Source organism: Talpa europaea (genome assembly GCF_964194135.1).
Source record: "Talpa europaea genome assembly, chromosome: 7".
In the NCBI taxonomy this organism is placed as follows: domain Eukaryota; kingdom Metazoa; phylum Chordata; class Mammalia; order Eulipotyphla; family Talpidae; genus Talpa; species Talpa europaea.
This window is the reverse complement of record NC_140074.1, coordinates 4,839,015-4,859,529: the sequence shown is the minus strand read 5'-3', so window position 1 is coordinate 4,859,529 and position 20,515 is coordinate 4,839,015. Positions and strand designations below refer to the sequence as shown.

Sequence of the window (20,515 nt, the reverse complement as noted above, 5' to 3'; positions counted from 1 at the left end):
GGGCTTGGATGGAACAGGGGCTCGGTCCCCTGGCACCACCCCACCCATGCCCGCAGAGCCCCGGGGAGGTGCCGACCCGGGTGGCGGTAGGGAGGGTCGGGTCCCACGCTCACATTGTCTTCTGTTCTCTCTCTCTTTCTCTGTGTCGGTGTCTCTCTCTCTCCCCCATGCCTGTGCCATCCTCCTCCACCCCTTGAACCCGGCCCGCTTGGCTTTCACTCCCCTCCTCCCGCCGACCACGGCCGCTCCTCCTCCTGTCCCTCCCTCCTCCCCGGGTGCAGGACGGGCCTCTTCACACCTGACCTCGCTTTTGAAGCCACAGTGAAAAAGCAGGTGCAGAAGCTCAAAGAGCCCAGTATCAAGTGTGTGGATATGGTAGTCAGTGAGCTCACGACCACCATCAGAAAGTGTAGCGAAAAGGTACGAGGGCCGCCTGGGCGGGCCGGGCCGGGCTGGCCCTTCCTCTTGGCCACGGCCTCCGGTGGGCAGAGCCATCCGCTGGTCACCCACGTGGTCCCAGACACCCATGCTGGCCGGGTGACCCCTGACCCCGAGGTTTCGGCCAGCTGATGCAGCTGGGTCTGCTCGCGCTCACCGTCCCCGCAGGCTGTTTCTGCCAGAAGACTGGCTCCGACCCAGGCTCCGTCAGCGGCCCCTTTACAGCGATGAGCATGACAAGGATGGTGGCGAGCACCAGGGGTTGGTCCCTGTTGATTGAGCACCTACTATGTGCCAAGCCCTGAACTAAGTTTGCCCTTGCTGGCTGACCTAATCCCTTGACAACCCTAAGGAGGGGGCAGTGTTACTTCCCCTTTACAGATGGTAAAACAGTCTCAGAAAGGAAAAGCAGAGTAGTGGAATTTAGATTTAGGGAGGCCAAGGGATGGAATCTGAAATCGGGGCCTCCTGGGGTGGGGGAGCTATCCCAGTGCCTCAGAACCAATTTGCCTGAAAGCGTCTGTGGATTACTTGCGCTACGGTAATCCACCCGTGTTCCACAGGGACAGCCTCTTTTGAGTCATCTGTGACCTTTTTGATGCCTTTTTCCTTTCTGTCTACTTTTGGGCATTTTGAGGCTATTTAGCCAGATCGCTTGAAACAGTCCTTCCCAGGGGAGTGCATGAGAATCAATTGTGGAGGAGGTGCCTTTCCAGAATTCAGATGCCCAAAATTCAAATGAATCAGACTGTCTGGGAGAGAGCCCAGCCTCACCTGTACCTGAAAAAGCTCCTGGTGCTGGGGGCGGCGGCACATCTGCTTAACTTCATGTTTCAAATAAGTATCATCATTTTCTTGCCCTTCCCCTGTCCTGTCTCACTTTTGCCTACTCTGGTGCCCAGAGGGGATGGGTTAAGCAAAGTAGATCCACTCAGTGCCTGTTCCAGGTGGAATAGCATGTGGGCAGGTCTCCCCACTGCCTAGAGTTCCTCCTGGTCCCCCCCGCCTTATGAATGCAGAGCAGCAATAATCCTTTTGTTAATGTTTTGGAAATACCAAGTTTATTTTAGGCTGCCTTGATTTTCTTTACAAAAGAAGACAAGATATGCTAAATAAAAATAACTTCGTTTTCTCATTATAAAAATAATGCATTCTCAATTCCAAAAAAATTTGGAAAATACCAGAGTAAAAAAAAAAAAAAGAGGCACCAAATGTCCCTTTTCAGAGAGGTACTATGGAGCTCTCTGTACATTTCCTGTAAGGGCTGTTCTTTTTGTAAAAATTGAAATAGAACAGTATTGGTTTTGTTCTGAGCACACATGATTGTTATAAAACTGTTCAGACAGCACACAGAAAGCAAAAGTCCCTATAATCCCACAACCCTGGAGATAACCTTTCTAAGTATTTACAAATTGTACCAGTTTTAACCTAAATGAGATCACATGACACATACTGGGCCATGAACATGTCCTTTTTACTGCGCAGTGTCTGCTGGACTCCTCATAGATAGCTCCATAAAAGATGGTGCCCTAGAACTGCTGGATAGTATTCCATCATAGAAATGTGCCACAATTCAGTATCCTATTGACAGGTATTTAGGTTGTTTCAATTTTTTTCTCGTTCAAACAGTGTTATAGTTAACATCCCAACAGAAATATTTGTAGTACTTATCCTATTGTTTCATTAGGGCAGATTTCTAGCTCGGGCATGGCCTTATCAGTGGCTATGAGCATTCACATTTTTGATGACTTCTGCAAGTTTCCTTTCTAAAAAGCTTTCACCAATTTATTCCTCCAAATCTTTTTTTCTATACATAGGTTTATTTACTTTGTTAGGAAACTACATTGGATATACTAACATCCTGTTTTTTCTCTTAATAACATATATTTGGGGATGTATTACCTAGTCTACAGGAACATTTTTAATGATTGCATACTATTTTAATGAATGGATTTTTCACAGTTTACTTAACCACTTTCTTGTTGGCAAACATTTGAATCACCTCAGTTTTCCAATGTTATAAATAACCAAGGAGTGAACATCTTTGTGTATAAAGGATTTTCTTTTTCTTTCTCTAGGATTATATCCCCAGGATAGATTCCTAGAAGATTCGTTACTAGATATAAAATATTTCAAAGACATGAAACACTTTGCTGAATTGCATTCCAAAAGGAAAAGCAGTAATTACTATAAATGGTAAAATTTTGGAAACAACCCAGATATCGACCCAGAGGGGATTGATTATAGAAAGTATCACACACAATGGAAGACTCTAGCTGTTTAAAGGCAAGGGATATATATTCACATGCCCCTCTACAAAGTATTGTGGGGGTGGAGGGGAAACAGTTTTCTGAAAAGAATGTGTAATGTTTGGGGGGATGTATATGAATGATAAAACCCCAAAGGCACTGCTAACCATTATTTTAAGAGAGGACAAGGAATATAGGAATTTTTCCTTTTCTACTTCACAAATTTTAGTCATGGTCAAATAACTTAAGGTGAGTTTGATTTTTGAGAGCAGGGAAAATTCGATTGACGAAAACTTCAAAAAGGGAAGCTTTTATATTAAAAAGTTTCCCTCAATTTATTTAATAGGTAGAATTTTTTTCTTTACAATAGAGTTTCCCATCTTCATCTTTTTTTTCCTCCCCAAATTTTTTAAACTTAGCAAACCACTCTTTTGGTATAATTATTCAATTCTAATAACTCCTGGCTCTGCTGGGATGAGAGTTTTCACCTCTGGATAAATCTGGAGTTTGATGTCGAGTGTGGATGTACCACTCAGCCCTCTCAACACCCCTGAAAGGGGAGGTGCCCTTACTGCCCCATCCTACACATGGCACAGCTAAGGCCTAGCGAGGTCAGTCACTTTTCTAAGGGGAGTCGGCAGGACAGAGGCTGGCTTTGACCCCAGAGTCCCGTGGCTCCCAGGCCTGCACTCCTGGGCCATAACCAGGAAGCTCCAGGCTGCCCGCCATGCTCAGCCAAGGACTGAGAGAGAAAAGTTCCATTTTAAAAACTGGCTATAAGTCCTGGAAATGCCCAGAGGCCGCCAGAATGGAAAAAGATGCTCAAAGGGAACAGAACTTCTCAAAGGGGCGGAGGCTGCCCTGCCATGTGTGACACGTGGAAAACTTGACAGTGTCACACGCAGGCGGTTAGTGGGAGAACTGGTCGTGCTCTTTGGCAAATTGCTCCCTCCTCGCTCCCCTCCCCTCCCCAACAACCCCTCCCTGGGAGGGAGCACTTGGGACCACCTCGGAGGCCTTCTGGTGGCAGTGACTCAGTCCCGAGTCTCCACCCAAACTTGGAGACATGAGGAGCGGGAGCCCCTCCTTGAGCCTCGTGGGCCGCAGGGGCCACGGGGCGCACTCAGCCAGCGATTTTAAGCCCAGGTCTCAGGCTGCCCTCCCCCAGGTCTCTTGCGCTTGGCCACATCAGCCACACCCCTGGCACAACCGCAGGATGGTGTGGGTGGATGTAGGTGTCGGGAGGAGGTGGCATCTCTCACGTCTGCCTCGCCTGGGCTGGCGTCCAGGGTAGCGCTTCTCCATCCTCCCGCCTCTGTCCCCCGCCCATTTCCTTGGCCTCCATCTTGCCTCAGAATCACTAACTGTGACCCAGGAATGCTCACCTCCAGCTCTTTTCCCACATAGGGGTGTTAGCTGAGGTGACAGGGTGGTTCTGGCTTTGCCCACCTGGGCCCCATATGGCCACCAAGTGAGGAGGGAGGGCCAGCGGGATCGAGGGCCTTAGGGGTGGACGTCCATCAGCAGCTCAGTGAGTCCCTTCCCCAAGGAGTTGCTGGTTTGTGAGCCAGAGGGAGGGGAGTGTGTGTCCGCTCACCCTGGCAGGAGGGCAGAGACTTCCATCCTTCACTCATCCTCATTTCTTCAACACGCCCTCATCAGCACTGGAGGTGTGCCAAGGCCTGCTTTTCTGCCTTCAGGGCAATCACATACCAGTTGATGATGGAGGGTGGGGGTAGGGTGCAATCCAGCTCTAGGGTGGTTGGAGCAGGCTTCCTGGAGGAGGTGACATCCAACAGAGTCTTAGAGGAGAATGAATCAACCTGGACTTGTCTGGCGCCTGGTTGAGCTGATGGCAGTGTTTACAGGCAGAATGGGAAAAGTGTGGGGCAACTTCCATTTCAACCTCAGTTAAATAAAACTGGGGGGTAATGGGTGACACTGAGCTCTTACCCCAAAGCAGTGGGTAGAGACAGGTTGACTGGTCAGCTCAGAGCCAGCTGGCATGGCTGGCGTTGACAGAGCCAGGCTGAAGCATGCAAAGGAAGGCAAAACAGGGTGGAGTCTACCAAGAGGGCCCTGGGCCCAGCCAGGCCCCCGCGGGGTACTGCTCATGCTGCTGGCACCCCCAACTCCGCATGCCCCCCCCCAACATCCTCGCATGCCTGTGCCTGTGGCTCCTGCATGTCCTTTTGTGTGACTGCTAGTTTTCCCTGCCTCCCTCCCCAGCTCTGACAAGGAGCATTGCCTGTCCCAGCCTGACTCAGGAGGCCAACTGGCACCTTGGGCCCTGCCCTCCCCAGATTCTTCCTGGATAGAATCTCAAGGCTGTTCCCTCCCTAATTCCCTGCCTGACTATCTCTTTAAGCCTTTAAGAAGGCAAGGGGTAGACCTGAGGCTTGTGAATGCTTTGGGAACAAATGGTCCCCCAAACTAAGGCCTCAATCAGTGTTTCCAAGATGGCGGCCACCAAGCTGGCGCCAGCAGCAGGCTGATTCCGTGGCATTTCTGCCCCTGGGAAAGAACTACCCTCCATATGCTCCCACCTTCAGTTGCCCAGATAGGCCAGTGTAGAGGGCCTAGAACCAGTAACACCCTTGAAGTGCCATTTGGAACCCACACTGGGGGGCAGGAGTGACCATGGCTCTGTGCCATAAGTTTCCTGGGACCCCAGGTCTCTCTTCCCCAGTCTCAGGCATTCTGTGTGTGCCTCCTACCCCACTCCCCGGGATCCCTGGGCTCTGGTGGGGTTTGGGTGCTCCCTGCCTGTGCTCCCTGTGTACGTGGCTCTCTCCCCTGCTGCCCTTCCCAGCTCCAGCAGTACCCGCGGCTGCGAGAAGAGATGGAGCGCATCGTGACCACCCACATCCGGGAGCGCGAGGGGCGCACCAAGGAACAGGTGAGCCTCCAGCCTTGCCCTTCATCCTCCCTGGGCTCACTTCCTTCTCCCTGCTGTGTCTGCCTGTCTCGGTCTGACCTGTCCTCATGCGCTCGCTCGCTCTCTTGCTCTCCTTCTCTCTCACTCTCACTCTCATTTTTATTTCAGGAAAATATATATAACATAAAAGTTGCCATTTTATCATTTTTTAAGTATATAATTCAGTGGTATTAAGCACATTCGAGTGGTTGTGCAACCATCACCACTAACCAACTCCAGAACTTTCTCATCTTCCCAAATGAAACTCCATACCCATGAAGCACCCCAGTCCCACCCCAGCCCCTGGTAGCCACCGTTCTGCTTTCTGTCTATGAATTTGACAGCTCGAGGCACCTCACATAAGTGGACTCACATGCCACTCATCCCTCTGTGACTCGCTTTTTCCCCCACTTAGGGTCATGCCCTCAAGGTTCCTCCATGTTATAGTGTGGGGCAGAGTGTCCTTCCTGTTTTAAGGCGGAATAAGATTCCACTGACTATATATTTATCCGTTTCCGTTGTTCCCGTATCTTGGCTGTTGTGGACACTGCTTCTGTGAACACGGTGTGCAAACATCTCTGTGACACTCTGCTCTCAGGGCTTAGGGTAGAGACCCAGACACGGAACCGCTGGGTCCAATGGTAATTCTCTGTCGGGTTTGTGTCAGTCGCGGTCCCGCCCCGGACCACCTCCCGTGCCCACTGTGTGGGTCTCAGCTTCTTGGCAGTCTGGCCTTCTAGTCATCGCTCTTTGGGCCTCTCTGCCTCTTGGCTGTTTCTCTGGGTCACTTTGTACCTCATCGTCATCTCTTTCCTTCCACATAGGCGTTTATCTTTGTTCATCCCATCACAGGCATGTTCATGAAATGGGCTGAGCGAGTTGAGCAGGACCCTGTGGCCCTCAGGGAGCTCGCAGCCGGGCCTCCATCCTTGTCATTTCTTTTTCTTTTTTAAGATTTATTTATTTATTTAAACAAGCACTGGGTACAGTCAGAAGCGCGGGAGGGTGAGAGAATTCACCAGAGCCAGAGCGGGGAGCAGAGCAGGCAGAAGGACCGAGGTACACTGCTGAGGGGAGCAGCGGGCCGCAGGAGAGGTCTGCGCGCCATGTGGGACCCTCCTCCGGTGGCCGGGGAGCAGCCGGGGATCGAACTGGTGCTGCAGAGGCTGCGGGCAGCTTCGCAACCCAGCACTCAACCGCTGCACCACCGGGGAGGCCCCGTCCTTGTCATTTCTGACACCTCCTGTCTGGACTCACCTCTGGCTCCCTCTTGCCAGCCTCTGTCCTCACACGGAGGCTCCACCCCGGTGCTGTCCCCAATCACTTGCATTGTTGGCCTGTTTTTAACTCCTGACTGGCCTATTTTTAATGACAAAGGTGATGAGCACTCAGTGAAATGTTCAGTCAGGGTAGAGGGGAGGAAATGACAAGCAAGTGTCCCTGCACTTGCTGTGCCCCAGCCCCAGCCACACCACAAAGTCACATTAGTAACATTTTGGAGTATCCACTGCTGGGCATTTTTTCTAGACACACAGATTTCCAGATTCCACCTTAATCTCCACCGTACCTTGAGTCAGTGACACTTGTGTGGAACCTGAGGCTGGGTGGGGCAGGCCCTGGACTCAGGAAGTGGCAGGCCCGGGCTGAACCTTGCAGGTTGCTGGCACCTCCACTCAGCTATGGCTCCCATCCCTCATGGTCATCTGCAAAGGGCATCTTCCTCCAGAAATCTCCTTTTGCTCATATTTGGAGCATTGTTGCTTAGTGGCTGCTGTAATTCTGGTGCCGCTGGGCCTGCTGTGCTGCTATGCCATCTGTGCATGCGTGTGCGTGTGTGTGTGTGTGTGTGTCGATATCCTCGCTGTCTTGTGAGTTCATGTGTGCAATGTCGCTCTGGCAGTGAGTGTGTACATTTTCGTGTTGCTAAATATCACCAAATTGCCCTCCAAGAAGGACATACTAATTTAAACTTCCACCAACAACATATGACAGCACCCACTTTCCATGCCGCTGCCCACTCTGGTCATTATTAAGTTTACTGTTAATTTGCCTGGTCAAAAAACGGCCTTACATTCCTGAGGGAGGGTGTTTTTTACAAGTCCCTATTGATTACATGATTACATGCTTTTCTTCTGTGAATTACCTACACAATTTGCATTTCTTATCTTCCACTTAGCGCTTGGGGGCGACTCCCTTTGTCAGGGATACTGCTGTGGATGGGTGGGCCACGGAGTTGTTTACAGCAGATTCTCTGTGCTGCAAGTGTGTTTTTCCCAGCTTGTCATGTGTTCTAAACCTGTGCGGTGTCCTTTCCATTTGCCTGCTGACGCGTGTGTCCCTGAAGGTCATGCTCCTCATCGACATCGAGCTGGCTTACATGAACACCAACCACGAGGACTTCATAGGCTTTGCCAAGTGAGTTCCCGGGACAGAAAAGGTGGCACCCTGTGTGAGTGTGAGTGTGAGTGTGTGTGTGTGTGTGAGTGTGTCTGTGACCCACACTTCCTGAGTTGACCATCCGGTTGTGGCGCCCGCTGCGTAGCTGCAGTGGAGCTGGGCCTCCTGAGAGGGGTCCCCAGAGTCTCTCCTGTCTCCCCATCAGTGCTCAGCAGAGAAGCAACCAGATGAGCAAGAAGAAGGCTTCAGGGAACCAGGTGAGTGAACCTCCTTGCCCCAGTCCGAGGGATGGAGGGTGCCGGATGGACGCCAAGCTCTGAGAGCCCCTCCCCTGAGGGGAAGGGTCCCACGGGGGCCAGGGAGCCTGTCAGCTACCAGCCACAAGCCTCCCACTCTGCCTCAGTAACCCTCTCTCCTCTCTCCCGATGCTTCTCGTGGTTGCTATGGTTACCTCTTTGCAGGATGAGATTCTGGTGAGTACCAGGACCTGGGCTCTTGGCTTGTGTAGTGAGGGGGAGGTGGGGGCCCATTTGTCATGGGGGTGTGCAGGGGGCAAGAGGGCACCCTTTGGCTTGAGCTGCTTGCACACACCCGCACGTAGGTATCTGCACATACTCTCAAGCCAGAGGTGAACCTAGCCACACACACAGCCCCCTCAACCTGAAAATCAGTGCGCATGAGCTAAGCATCTCCTTCAGGCAGAGGTAACTGTGTGGGCTGGGGTGGGTGAAATGTCCACCAGGGGCCTGGCACTGAGTAGGCACCCCTTAAATTTCTGTTGGATGGAAGGATGGATGGATGGTTGGATGGATGGATGGACATGTTTACAAGCTGACAGTCATCTGTACCAGAGTTGAGTAAAGCGTGAATGAGATGCCAAGGAACCAGTGTTCTGTCTCCACCTGCTCTGTCCTCAGATCACTGCTGAGACACCACTCACCAGGAGCCCTTTCTCAACCCCACTTGTACACACAAGCCGTAGAGTCCTGAGCTTTCCCAGAGGCCGTGGTCTCTGTAATGATCTAGGTGTATGAGTGATTACTGACTTCATATGTTTCCCTCCCCAACCCCATGAGGGAAAGTGCTGAGTTTATTTTGTTCATCAGTAAATTCTCAGCCCCCAGCCCATGCCTGGCACATAGTAGGTGCTCAATAAAATAAAGGACTTAATGAATGATATCCTTGGCGATATATCCCTGCAGGTAGGGCCCTGGCAGAGTGGGAGTTGGGGGAATGGAAGTCCCCAGTGCCCAGGGGGCCTGGAGAGGGGTTGGGTAAGTAGGGAGGAGGGCAGAGGGGTGACTGAGAGAAGACAAAGGCTGCAAGTCAGGTCAGGGGCCAGGTGAGCTCCGGTGGTCGGGTCTTGGGACATGGAATGCAGGAGAGGTTTGGCCTTAATTCCAAAGACAGCAACAAGACTCCTCCCCGGCCCGGACAGGGTGGGAGAGTGAGCATGGGGCACCTGGCCTTGGGTCTCGCAGCCTCTCAGCTCCCGATCTGCTGTGTGGACACCTCGGTTCTCCAAAAAGTCCTCAGGGAAGCCAGAGGGAGGCTGCAGGGGGGCTTTCATGACTCAGAAGCAGACCTGGCCCCAGAGGACTTTCCCACCAGCCCCAGACTCCATGGGTCTTCCTTGGATGCTCAGAGAAGCTGATGAGTTCCCAGCCAGGGCGGGGGGAGCAAAGGCAACCCCTTGTCCTCTCAGTCCCGGCGCTCTGGGCAATGACCCTGCCCATGGAGTCCAACCCAAGGGGGCCTGGCTGTGCAAAGGCTCAGGGTGTTGCTGAGCAACTGTATTCTGGAAAAGAGGCCTTTGCCCATTGCTCGGGCTTCTCCAGGAAGAAGGGCCATGGGTATTTCATGCTCAACCCCCTTCCCTCCCCCACCCCACCACTCCACCACTGTCCAGGGCCACGTGCTTTAGAAGCCTGCTCTCAGCCTTAATGAGCTTGCGAAGGTGTATTGATGGCTTACTGTCCACCAGCACACAGCAGGGTGTGGGGTGGACACGTGAGCAAGAGGTCACCAGGCAGCAGAGGGCCTGAGTGGACAGGTAGTCACACACCCTCCAGGGTCACTGGAAATCCCAGTCACCAGAGGTGAAAAAAGATGCTAACAAGAGTTGTCACTTACAATGGGACCAGGGAAGGCCTGAGGATGTGGCTTCCGCTGGCACGAGGGTGAGGGGGACCCATCAGCACGGGAAGGAAGTGCTTTCTAGGCAGGGACAGCAGTGTGAGCAGCGGCTCTGAGGTCAGAAACAAGTCTTAGAATAAAACTGGATCTGAAGCGGAAAGGACATTCCGGGTTGTCTCACCCAGTCGGCCGCCTGAGCTCTGCTGGCACAGTGCTCATTGGTGTGGAGCTACCCCTGCTGAGGTCGCCAGTGACAGCCAGAGGCACCTTGTCCTGAGCCCACCTCTGCCTTTCTGTCTTCACTTTGTTCGTGGTTCCCTCGAGGTTCAAACCAGGGCAGGTCTGGCCCCTCCGTCCCCTGACCGGCCAGGCCTCCGAGAGTGGGTGGGGAGGGGGCTGGACCTTGGCGTGCCTCTCTGCCTGCCCCGTCCTCCTCAGAGAAGCCTGGCCCCTGCCCGCTGACCTCCCGCCCCCTCACCCTCCAGGTCATCCGCAAAGGCTGGCTGACCATCAACAACATTGGCATCATGAAGGGGGGCTCCAAGGAGTACTGGTTTGTGCTGACTGCTGAGAATCTGTCCTGGTACAAGGATGACGAGGTGAGTGAGGGCCGCTGGTCATTAAGGAGCCCCCCATGGCCTGGGAGTGCACCAGACCCCCTAGCAGGGCTTTAAAGAAATTCTGTCAAAGACCCTTGGGCGGAGGTGGGATGCAAGGATCTGGGGTGCATCCAGGCTGGAAGGGATGGTCGCTTGGCAGGACAGGGGAGTTTGGGGCCAAGCACTCTGGAGAGGGTGGCCAGGGTGCTGGGTGGCCCTCTCTGACCCCACCAGTCCTGCAGCCTTCCTGTTTTCCTGCTCCAGGGCGTGCCGCCTCCTCCATGGCCCCCACAGGCCCATGACACACACGAGTACAGCTGCCAGACACCCTGTTAACCCCTACACCCCAGTCCTCCAGACCCCCACAGTCCAAAGGAGAGGGCCAGGGTACCTCCAGGCTTGGGGGCAAAGAGTGACGGGTCCTACAGAGGCACCACTGAAATCCCTGCCTGCCCACTGGGGCGCACAGAACCCTGCAGCCACCCCCTCCTCTGCTGCTGGTCTCCTTTAAGAATGAGTCTATTTGGCTTCCACATCTGGATTCCAGAGGTGACCAGAGAGAACAGAGGGCTGGGGGGGTGGGGGCTCCTGGTAATGAACTCCAGCTGGCCAGGGAGTGGGGGAAGGGACCCTCTTCTTTCCGAGGGGGCTGTTGGACAATAGGGCACCCTCAACAGGGGAGCAGGGCTTGGAGGGGGCCTCTGATTTTGATCTTTGAGACCCCTCCTTGATCCCTGTCCCCTCCAAGTCCCTGCGCGCAGGGCCCCCTCCTCCCCTCCCTGGGCGGGGCCCACTGCCGTCACTGGCGGGGGCGCCAAGCCATCTGGACCTCATTACCCCAACCCTGGCCTCTCCCTGAGCTGGGGGGCCCCTGGAAGGATGGCGTGTGAGGTGGCTTGGTCTGGGTGGGGGTGTCACTTCCTGCTTTGTTGTTCAGGCTGGCTCCCCAAATGCCCGCATGGGCTGAGGGTCCTATGTTGGGGCTCCTTACAGGAGTGGGGACAGGAGTGTGCCCTGGAGCTGAGGGCCTGATACTGACTACACTGGGGACATGGGAGTGTCTCTGAGAGGGGTCCCCTGTCCTTGTACCTGTGGGAGGGGTCTCTGGTGGTGTTTCGTGCGCACGTTGGCGTCTCTTGGTGGGGGTGGGGTGGGAGGCTTTCGTAGGAGAGTGTCTGGTGTGTGAGCATCTAGGTGTGTTTGGAATCCGGCCTCCACGTGCACTGGGAGCAGGCTGCGTGTGCCTGAGGTGTGACTTGGGTGTGTGTGCCCGTGGGGGGCATGTAAATGTGGGGGGAGTGGGCTGGAGGAGGGAGGGGTGCACGTGGGATGTCTGAGAATGTGTGTGTATTTGGAATGTGAGGTGGGAGAGGGCTGGGTTTCCAGTGTGTGTGTGTGTGCGCGTGTGTGCACGCGCGTGTGTGCACATGTATGCTCACACTTAAAATGTGCGTGTATGGGGGGCATGGATGTGAGGTTTCAAGCTTGCATGTGGGAATGTGTGTGCCTGAGTTGTGGGTGCCAAGGCTGTCCCCTCCCTGATTCCCCGCCTGACTCTCGAGAAGGCGAGGGGTTGGCCTGAGGCTTATGCAAGCTTTGGGAGCTAATGGTCCCCAAACAAAGGCCTCAATCAAATATGAGGTGAGATTGTGTGTGTGTTGGATGTGAGCGAGTTTTTGCACTAGGACTGTTGGGGACATGGAGGTGGCCCTGGTTGGGGGGAGGCTGACCTGTCCCCCTTCCACCCAACCGCCAACCCTCTGGTCTTGGCACGAGGGCGGCCCCGTGGGCAGACAGGCAGATACCCACATCCCCAGTCCTTGTTGGCGCCCCCCCCATCTTGTCAGTGCCTCTGCCACCCATCAGCAGCCTCCCCCACCCCATCCCACAGCAGGTTGGCACCCCCACCCGCTGCGCCTCCTCCCGACCCACCCAGTGCCCCTCACCCCCACCCCGGCCCTGGCTCCAGGCCCCGGTTCGGGGACGGCGGGCAGGGTCGTCCGTCTCTCCAGCGGCGCCGAGGGTCTAACCCAGCCCAGCCTAACCAATGTGCAGACTACTGTACAATTTGGGAGTCCTGAACAGATAGTCTAAACACTGGGTAGACGGAGTGGAGGTGTCCTCTGCTCCATCCGGGCGGCAGTGTCTGTCCATCGGGCGGGAGCTTCAGCCCCATCTCCTGGAGATCCAAAGCCCCCCAGCCCCAGGCCCAGTGTCCCCTCAGCCCCAGCCCGGACAGCCCGCGGTCCCCTCTCTGCTCCCGACTCCCCTTCTGCTTCTTTGACGTGGCAGGGGTGAGCAGGAGCTGTGGCTGGGGAGGAGGGGCCTGGGGAGGGGGCAGGCCGGCAGGAAGGGAGGGGTGGCGAGAGGAGGCCGCTCCTACCTAGTGTCCAACCCCAAAGCGCGGGCGGGTGGTGGCGGGGCCTCCCTCGAACGGTTCCAGATGTTCTTTGGCCGTATGTACGACTTCCTCTTCTCCTCCCCCCGCCACCCTCTGGGGCTCCCGGCCACCCGCCTGGCATAAAGAGGGCTTTATGTGGCTGGATGGGCCAGGCGGGTGCTGGGGGCAGAAAAAAGTGGGCAGGATGATGCCAAGACTGGGAAGCAGGGTCCCCCTTTAGCCAACCCCCACCTGAGATCCTGGACGAGACTCACGCCCAAGCCCTGAGCGCCTGAGACCCACACAGACCCCCCCTGCCGCGCGGGTCCTGTGGGGTTGGGTGGGGAAGCAGGGAACAGCAGCCCAGCCCTCCGCTCCTCCCAGAGCCCCCTCCTGGGGGGCTGCAGATCCCTTGGACACGGCGGCCGGCAGACACGCCGGCCCACACCACACACACTCGGGGGCGCGTGGGCCAAGCACCCACCCGCGTGCCCGGAGTCGCATAGCCCCCGCAGGCCACACCACCTGTGCGCAGGAGGACACGTGTCCCTGTGTGTGCGCCCCACGCCCCTGCGGGCACGCAAACTTTACAGTCGCCACCCGCATCTACAGAAGTGCGTGCACCCTCACTGGCACACCAGCTTGCTCACACACACACACACAGCCAGGCGCCTCCCAGACACACACTTGTACACACACACGTCTGTGTGACACTGACATCCGGCGTGCATGTGCCCGGGGTGGGATGCGTGCTCGGGCAGACACACCGCCACACACAGGTTGCACACGCACACTCGCCATCTCCAGGCTTGTGCCGCGCGCCTGATTGCTAACATATGGGGGGCTGGGGAGAGTGGGCTGAGCCAGCCCTTTGAAGCCGCCAGGGCCAGTGGCCCCCCTTCGCTGTCTCTCAGTCAGGAAATGAAGTCAGAGGCTTATCCAAAGCAGGCCCGACGGCCAGGCCAGGGGCAAGAGAGGCTGGAGCAAGGGGTCCCTGTATGGGGCGGGCCTGGCCTGCTGCCAGCACCTGCTGGGGCGAGATGCGGAAGGCACCCTCGGCCTGGCCACCCTGGGCTCTTGAGCCCTGGCACAAAGGCAGAGCCGGTGGGCAGGGCCTGACGCCAGGGAGCACCAGGTGCCCACAGCCCGGGCTCTGAGACCCGGCTCTCGACAGACAGCACCTGTGCAGGGCCTGGGGCAGGTGCCCACAGCCTGGGCGCCCACCTCACCGACACAGGGCCCTCGTGAAGGGTGAGGCAGGGCAGAGAGCGGCGCCCGCCTCACCCACGCCCCCTTCGCCCGCAGGAGAAGGAGAAGAAGTACATGCTGTCGGTGGACAACCTGAAGCTGAGGGACGTGGAGAAGGGCTTCATGTCCAGCAAGCACATCTTCGCCCTCTTTAACACGGAGCAGAGGTGCCTGCCGTGCCCCCACGCAGTAGAAACCTGGTGCAGAGGCCTAGAAAGGAGGGGCCCGCCCGTGTCCCAAGCAAGGCGGATATTGAGTTTCTGCCCCGCTAGACCTCGGGTCAGAACCCCCTTCCCGCCCTCCTCTGGCCCTCTCCTCCTCCATCCCGCTGCCCTCCCTCCCTCTCTTTCTCCCACCCTCTCTTCCTCCCTCCCTCTCTGTCCCCCCACCTTCCAGCCACTTGTGTGGTGCTGGGTGAGGCACTCGGCCAGGCCCTGGGGCGCAGAAGAGCCTCAGTGGGGTCTGTCCCCTGCTTCTGCTGCTCAGCGCCCTGGGGTGGGGCCATGGCAGCCTCTCGCCTCCACCCCGGGGCTGACGCTGGTGGGCTTGGTCCTACAGCGACATTCAGGGGCATCCCCAGAGAGCCAGCGTGGGGGTCTGAGGCTGGGAGTCTGAGGGTGACCTGCGGAAGCCCCTTGAACGAGGACTCAGCCCCTTTCTAATGGAGCATTTTACTGCTCATTTCACTGAATCCTCACCGCGACTCGGGGAGGCAGGTCTTAGCCCATCTTCCAGATGAGGAAACTGAGGCCTGGAGAGAGGAAGGGACTACTTGCTGAGGGCCAGCCCACCGGGGGGTGAGAAAGCCAGGACTGTCCCCCAAACCCCTGCCTTCACCCTGTCCCCCTCCACCGCCGGCCCATCTCGCAGGAACGTCTACAAGGATTATCGGCAGCTGGAGCTGGCCTGTGAGACCCAGGAGGAGGTGGACAGCTGGAAGGCCTCCTTCCTGAGGGCCGGAGTGTACCCTGAGCGTGTTGGGGTGAGTGGCAGGGCAGGGAGGGGAGGGGGCCCTGTTTCTAAGCCCTGACCTGCCCCCTCCCTGCCCCTGGGGTGGCCTCGGAGTGAAACCTTCTCCATCTTCTCCGATGGCAGTTTGTTTTGTGTCCCCCTCTCTGCCACAGATGGCATCTCCCGCATCCCCTTCACCTGCTGCTGTTTTCTTGGGACTGCCTTCTCGTCCTCGCTCCCCTCTTTCACAATGGCCATGGCTCAAGTTGGGGCCCTGGCTTCATTCAGTCTCTCCCCTTTTCCTCTCTCTGTGTGTCTGCTTCGGCTGTGCTCCCTGGTGGCAAAGCTGACGTGGCGACCTCTGTGGCTTTGGTGTGGCCCCCCAGGACAAGGAGAAAGTGAGTGTACTCCTCCCTCGCCTCCCTGCAGGCGTCTCCAGCCTGGCCCAACTCTGACCAGGTCCCCAGAATCAGGAAAGGACCTTGAAGGTGTCCTTTCCTAGCTTGTGGACCAAGAAACTGAAATTGTAGCGTGGGAGTAAGAGTTGAGCTAGGGATGAACTAGCGGAGTCTGCTGTCCTGGGAGATGCGGGGGGGGGGGGGGGGGCTGAGCCAGAGGGTGGGGGAGCGGAATGTCTGTGTCCAGACCAGCTGCTGCTTTCTGTGCCTCTGTGTTCCAGGCACCCTTGGAGGGGCTGAGACCCCAGGGATACCTCCTGGAGCCTGGCTGCATTAGCCCAGCCACTCTACTGTCCTCTTCCCCATGGCAGGCCAGCGAGACCGAGGAGAATGGCTCCGACAGCTTCATGCACTCCATGGACCCACAGCTGGAGCGACAGGTGGAGACCATCCGGAACCTGGTGGACTCGTACATGGCCATTGTCAACAAGACGGTGCGGGACCTCATGCCTAAGACCATCATGCACCTCATGATCAACAATGTGAGTGCCCCGCTTCGTGGGGGCAGGTGCTCCCCAGGGGCCAGGCAGGCAGGCTACCAGGTTGGCCCCGGGGAGGCCAGCCCCGTGGGTTGTCCAATAGAAACGCAGTGAGATGTGAGCTTCCTATATTACCTTACATTTTCTAGTAGTCCTGTTAGGAGAAGTAAAATAGCAACACAATTAATTTGAGTAATCATTTTTATTTAAATCAAAAAATCATCTTTTCAATATGTAATTAATCTAAAAATTATTCACAAGATAGCCTTTAAGTTTTTTTTCCAGTTCAGATACATCCTTTTCATTGAAAATACTTCATCTGCATTTAGATTTCAGGAAGTTTATAGTTGATAAAGGAGAGTCACATCCCCAAGTTGTTCCAAACATGCTTACATGTTTTCCAGAAGGGGCCAGGAATCCATCTTTTAAAGAGAAGATGTTTTGGGGTACACACCCCAGAGAACCACTACAGCCCATGGCTTAGTGCCAAAGCCAGGCCCCTGGGGAATTAGAATGGGGTGTGACTCCTGACTTTGCACAAATTCTCTGTGTGATGTTGCAGAAAGGAACTGCTCTCTCTGAGCCTCTGCTTCCTTATATGGCTAACACTAGAGTTGAGGACTAAATGAGTAAAAAGCGCACAGAAACACAGTGCCTGGCATGTGGCAGGTGCTGGGCATATATCTGAATTTGAATAAGGAATAAATGACAGAGACAGTGGCAGACAAAACCTTGGCATCTCTCCATAAATGTACAAGTTTGGACCAGGTAATACCTGAGGATTTTCAGGAGAACACGAACCCACCCCTGCCCCAGACTCACTTTCATTCAGTCCACAAGCTCATCTTTTTTTTTTTTTAAAGATTATTTATGCGTACAAGAACTAGGGTACAGGCCAGAGGTGTGGAGTTCACCAGAGACAGAGTGGGGAACAGAACAGGTGAACTGACTGAAATACACGGCTGAGGGGAGCAGCAGGTGAGACAGGAGATCTGCTGCGCCATGTGGGTAGCTCCCTGGCGGGCCAGGGATTGTGCTTAACCCCTTGCACCATCAGGGAGGACACCACAAGCTCCTCTTGAGGACTCTGAACACTTGAAATAGTCATCTTCCTTGTTTTGCTGCAACGCAGTGTGTAAGGCCATGGAAAGGCTATAACTACCTCATTTTACATCTGAGGAAACTGAGGCTTGGAGAGCAGATGTCCTGACTGTCGGATAGACCATGAATGCCCCTCTCCCCAGATCTATGACCCTGAGCATTTCCTCTCTGGACCTCAGTGTTCACACATGAGAAAATGGCAAGAGTGGGCCTCCCTGGTGGCACAAGGGGTTAAGCACCACACTATGAAGCAATCCGCAGCCTCTGCAGCACGAGTCCCATCCGGTCCCATCCCCGGCATCTCCTGTCTCGCCCGCTGCTCCCCTCAGCAGCGTATTTCAGCCAATCTGTCTGTTCTGTTCCTCGCTCTGTCTCTGGTGGTTCCTCTCACCCCCTGCATCTCCGACCTATACCCCAGCTCCTGTATGCATCAATAAATAAATATTTTTTTTAAAAAATGGCAAGAGGGAACGGGGGGGGGGGCGGGTAGATCTCCGCGTTTAGGGGCCGGTGGACGCCGATCCCCAGGCTCCCGGGCCAGGGCGCTGCCCGAGCAGGGCGGGGCGGCCGGACAGAGCCAGCAGGCGTCAGGCCCCAGCCCCGCCTCGCCCGCCCGCAGACGAAGGAGTTCATCTTCTCGGAGCTGCTGGCCAACCTCTACTCGTGCGGGGACCAGAACACGCTGATGGAGGAGTCGGCCGAGCAGGCGCAGCGGCGCGACGAGATGCTGCGCATGTACCACGCCCTGAAGGAGGCGCTCAGCATCATCGGGGACATCAACACGACCACCGTCAGCACGCCCATGCCCCCGCCCGTGGACGACTCCTGGCTGCAGGTGCAGAGCGTACCGGCCGGACGCAGGTACCAGGGCCGGCCCCCACGGCCCCGAAGCCCCCCAGCCCGGGGCCCGCGGGAGGAGGGCCGGGGCCGGGGCCGGGCAGTGGCGCGCCCGCGTCGCCGGGGCGGCTCCCACCTGGAGCGCGGGGCGGGGCCTAGAGAGGGGCGGGGCTTCGCGGGGCGGGGCTTGCCGTGGAGCTGGCTGCGGGCGGGGCGGGGCGGGGCTGCCGCGCGGCCCGCACCTGGGCCGGGGCTTGCGTGCATGGGCGTGGCCGCACCTGGCTGGGGGCGGGGCCGCGGGCGGAAGCGGAGCCGCTCATCCCTCGCCGCCCGGTTTTCCGCTCTCTGTCGTCCGCAGGTCGCCCACGTCCAGCCCCACGCCGCAGCGCCGAGCCCCCGCCGTGCCCCCAGCCCGGCCCGGCTCGCGGGGCCCTGCTCCTGGGCCTCCGCCTGCTGGGTCCGCCCTGGGGGGGGCGCCCCCCGTGCCCTCCAGGCCGGGGGCTTCCCCTGACCCCTTCGGTCCTCCCCCCCAGGTGCCCTCGCGCCCCAACCGCGCCCCGCCCGGGGTCCCCAGGTGAGTAGGGGCTGAGAGCGGCGGGAGAGGCCGCCAGGCGGGGGTGTCCAGGAGGGAGGGGGGCCGGAATCTGGAACATTGGCCCCGGCGGCCAGAGCCGCCTCTCCAACCGAGGCCCGAGGCCCACGGGTGCCGGAGCCCCTGGAGGTGGGGCTGAGGCCCGGCGGAGCCTGCCCGCCAGGGAGCGCTGAGTCCCGGAGGTGGTCCTTTCTGGGAAGGGGGCCGTGGGGCTCATCCCACCCGCCCCCTTCTCTCCAGCACTTGCATGGCGCTTCCCTCCTCCTCCACTCTTCGCTGCCTCCCACATCGCATTTCTCCGACTTTCCCCTTTCTCATTCTCCTTCTCTCTCCCAGCTGGTGACCCTCCCTCAGGTCTGAGGGTCTGAACCCAGATCCTCTCCAGATTGTACACTCAGGGCCACCCTGTCGCCCCCACTTCCCAGTCCTGACTCTACAGCTGTCCCCTGGGGTGTCCGGCCTCCAGCCCAGAGAAACAGAGGCCAAGCTGTGACTGTGTGGCCAGCAAGGTGTGCAGTGTGGCAGTGTGTGTGGGCGTGCACACGGGTGTGAGTGTAAGTGTGGCACCCAGGCATGGTGTAGGATGTGGAGCAGCTGTGAAAGGAGTCACAGCTGTGGGGTTCTGACCACGTTCTTCCTTCCCGCGGCCTCTGTCCAAACCTGGCCTGGACCCACACGGTCAGTGTCGAAGCAAGAATGGGAAACAGGATTCTCCTCCACCCTTGGCTTTGCCTTCTTGATCTGTGACGCTCCTTCAAGAACACTGCCTCTGATCTAACTCGAGACTAATAGGTTCATGATTCCAGATGGCTGGAGGGTAGAGCCACCCGCCCCCAAAAAAACCAACAAAACAAGAGAGTTGGGGTTTGTTCTGTGGTGACCTGGTCACCTAAGCAGATGGGGTAAAGTCGACAGCATGGTATTGGTCAAGAGCACTGGACTAGCATCTAGAGCTTCTGGTTCACCTTGGCCTTAGGACAAGTCACTCTCCCTTCCAGAGCCTCAGTTTCCCTTTGACCAAATGATAACATTCTGCCTTTCTCCCAGGTCTGGGGTCTTGACCAAGGGAGGCAGTGGTGACAGGGAGGCCTCATTCACGGCCAAGGTGGCTATCGGGGCTCTTGCCTAGCTTCCAGCATGAGTCCAGGTTCTTAAGGGTATTTGACATGTCCAGGTCTGTGCTGAGGTGTGAATATGGGCACTGGGGGCTTGGTAGCTGCCTGAACTCCGGTCCTGCTGACACGTGGGAGACACTTGGCATATCACAGCCCTACCTCTGGGAAGAGGCAGCCTGGGGGTGCTTCAGGGCAGCTGGTTTTGGTGAGGCTGATGGAGATCTCGGGGGCTGATGGAGATTAGGCTCAGGTGGTGAGGCATCCGGCGCGCGCTTGGGATGGGCACAGCAGTGAGGGCAGCGCGGGATGCATTGAGAAGAGCCACTGGCTGGAGCAGCGTGCAGATAGAATGAGGAAGAATAAGAAGAGGTTGCCCTGGGTAGAGGGTGGGGCGGATTGGAGAAACTTCAAAGTCTTCAGAAGAGTCTGACTTGTTCAGACCCACTGCCTCTGGCAGCAGGGAGCCACGGAGGCTCTTGGGCAGAAAGATAGGACAGCTGGACCTTAGAAGGCAAGACCTGCCCCTTCTGGAGCTGTGCAGGTGGCCCTCTGAGCGAGCCAGGCACAAGTGTGCAGGGAGCTGGTGCAACGCCTCACGTGTGTGGGCGAGCTTCTGTG

General features: G+C 56.8%; 1 protein-coding gene across 8 annotated transcripts in view; it reads left to right on the top strand.

Moving 5' to 3' along the window:
- The window catches only part of DNM1 (dynamin 1), a gene marked incomplete at both ends in the record, with an annotated part of 41,025 nt that overhangs the window by 18,134 nt on the left and 2,376 nt on the right, over positions 1 to 20,515 (top strand). For 3 of the 8 annotated variants that reach the window (XM_084238439.1, XM_084238435.1, XM_084238441.1), the window contains 12 exons: positions 282 to 420; positions 5,500 to 5,586; positions 7,949 to 8,019; positions 8,207 to 8,258; positions 8,463 to 8,474; positions 10,623 to 10,736; positions 14,422 to 14,531; positions 15,235 to 15,346; positions 15,702 to 15,713; positions 16,085 to 16,255; positions 17,973 to 18,214; positions 18,549 to 18,764. In XM_084238439.1, coding sequence (XP_084094565.1) covers positions 282 to 420; positions 5,500 to 5,586; positions 7,949 to 8,019; positions 8,207 to 8,258; positions 8,463 to 8,474; positions 10,623 to 10,736; positions 14,422 to 14,531; positions 15,235 to 15,346; positions 15,702 to 15,713; positions 16,085 to 16,255; positions 17,973 to 18,214; positions 18,549 to 18,764 — 1,338 coding nt within the window. The remainder of the gene's footprint in view (positions 1 to 281; positions 421 to 5,499; positions 5,587 to 7,948; positions 8,020 to 8,206; positions 8,259 to 8,462; positions 8,475 to 10,622; positions 10,737 to 14,421; positions 14,532 to 15,234; positions 15,347 to 15,701; positions 15,714 to 16,084; positions 16,256 to 17,972; positions 18,215 to 18,548; positions 18,765 to 20,515) is intronic. The other 5 variants (XM_084238437.1, XM_084238434.1, XM_084238440.1 and 2 more) reach the window with 3 other exon arrangements.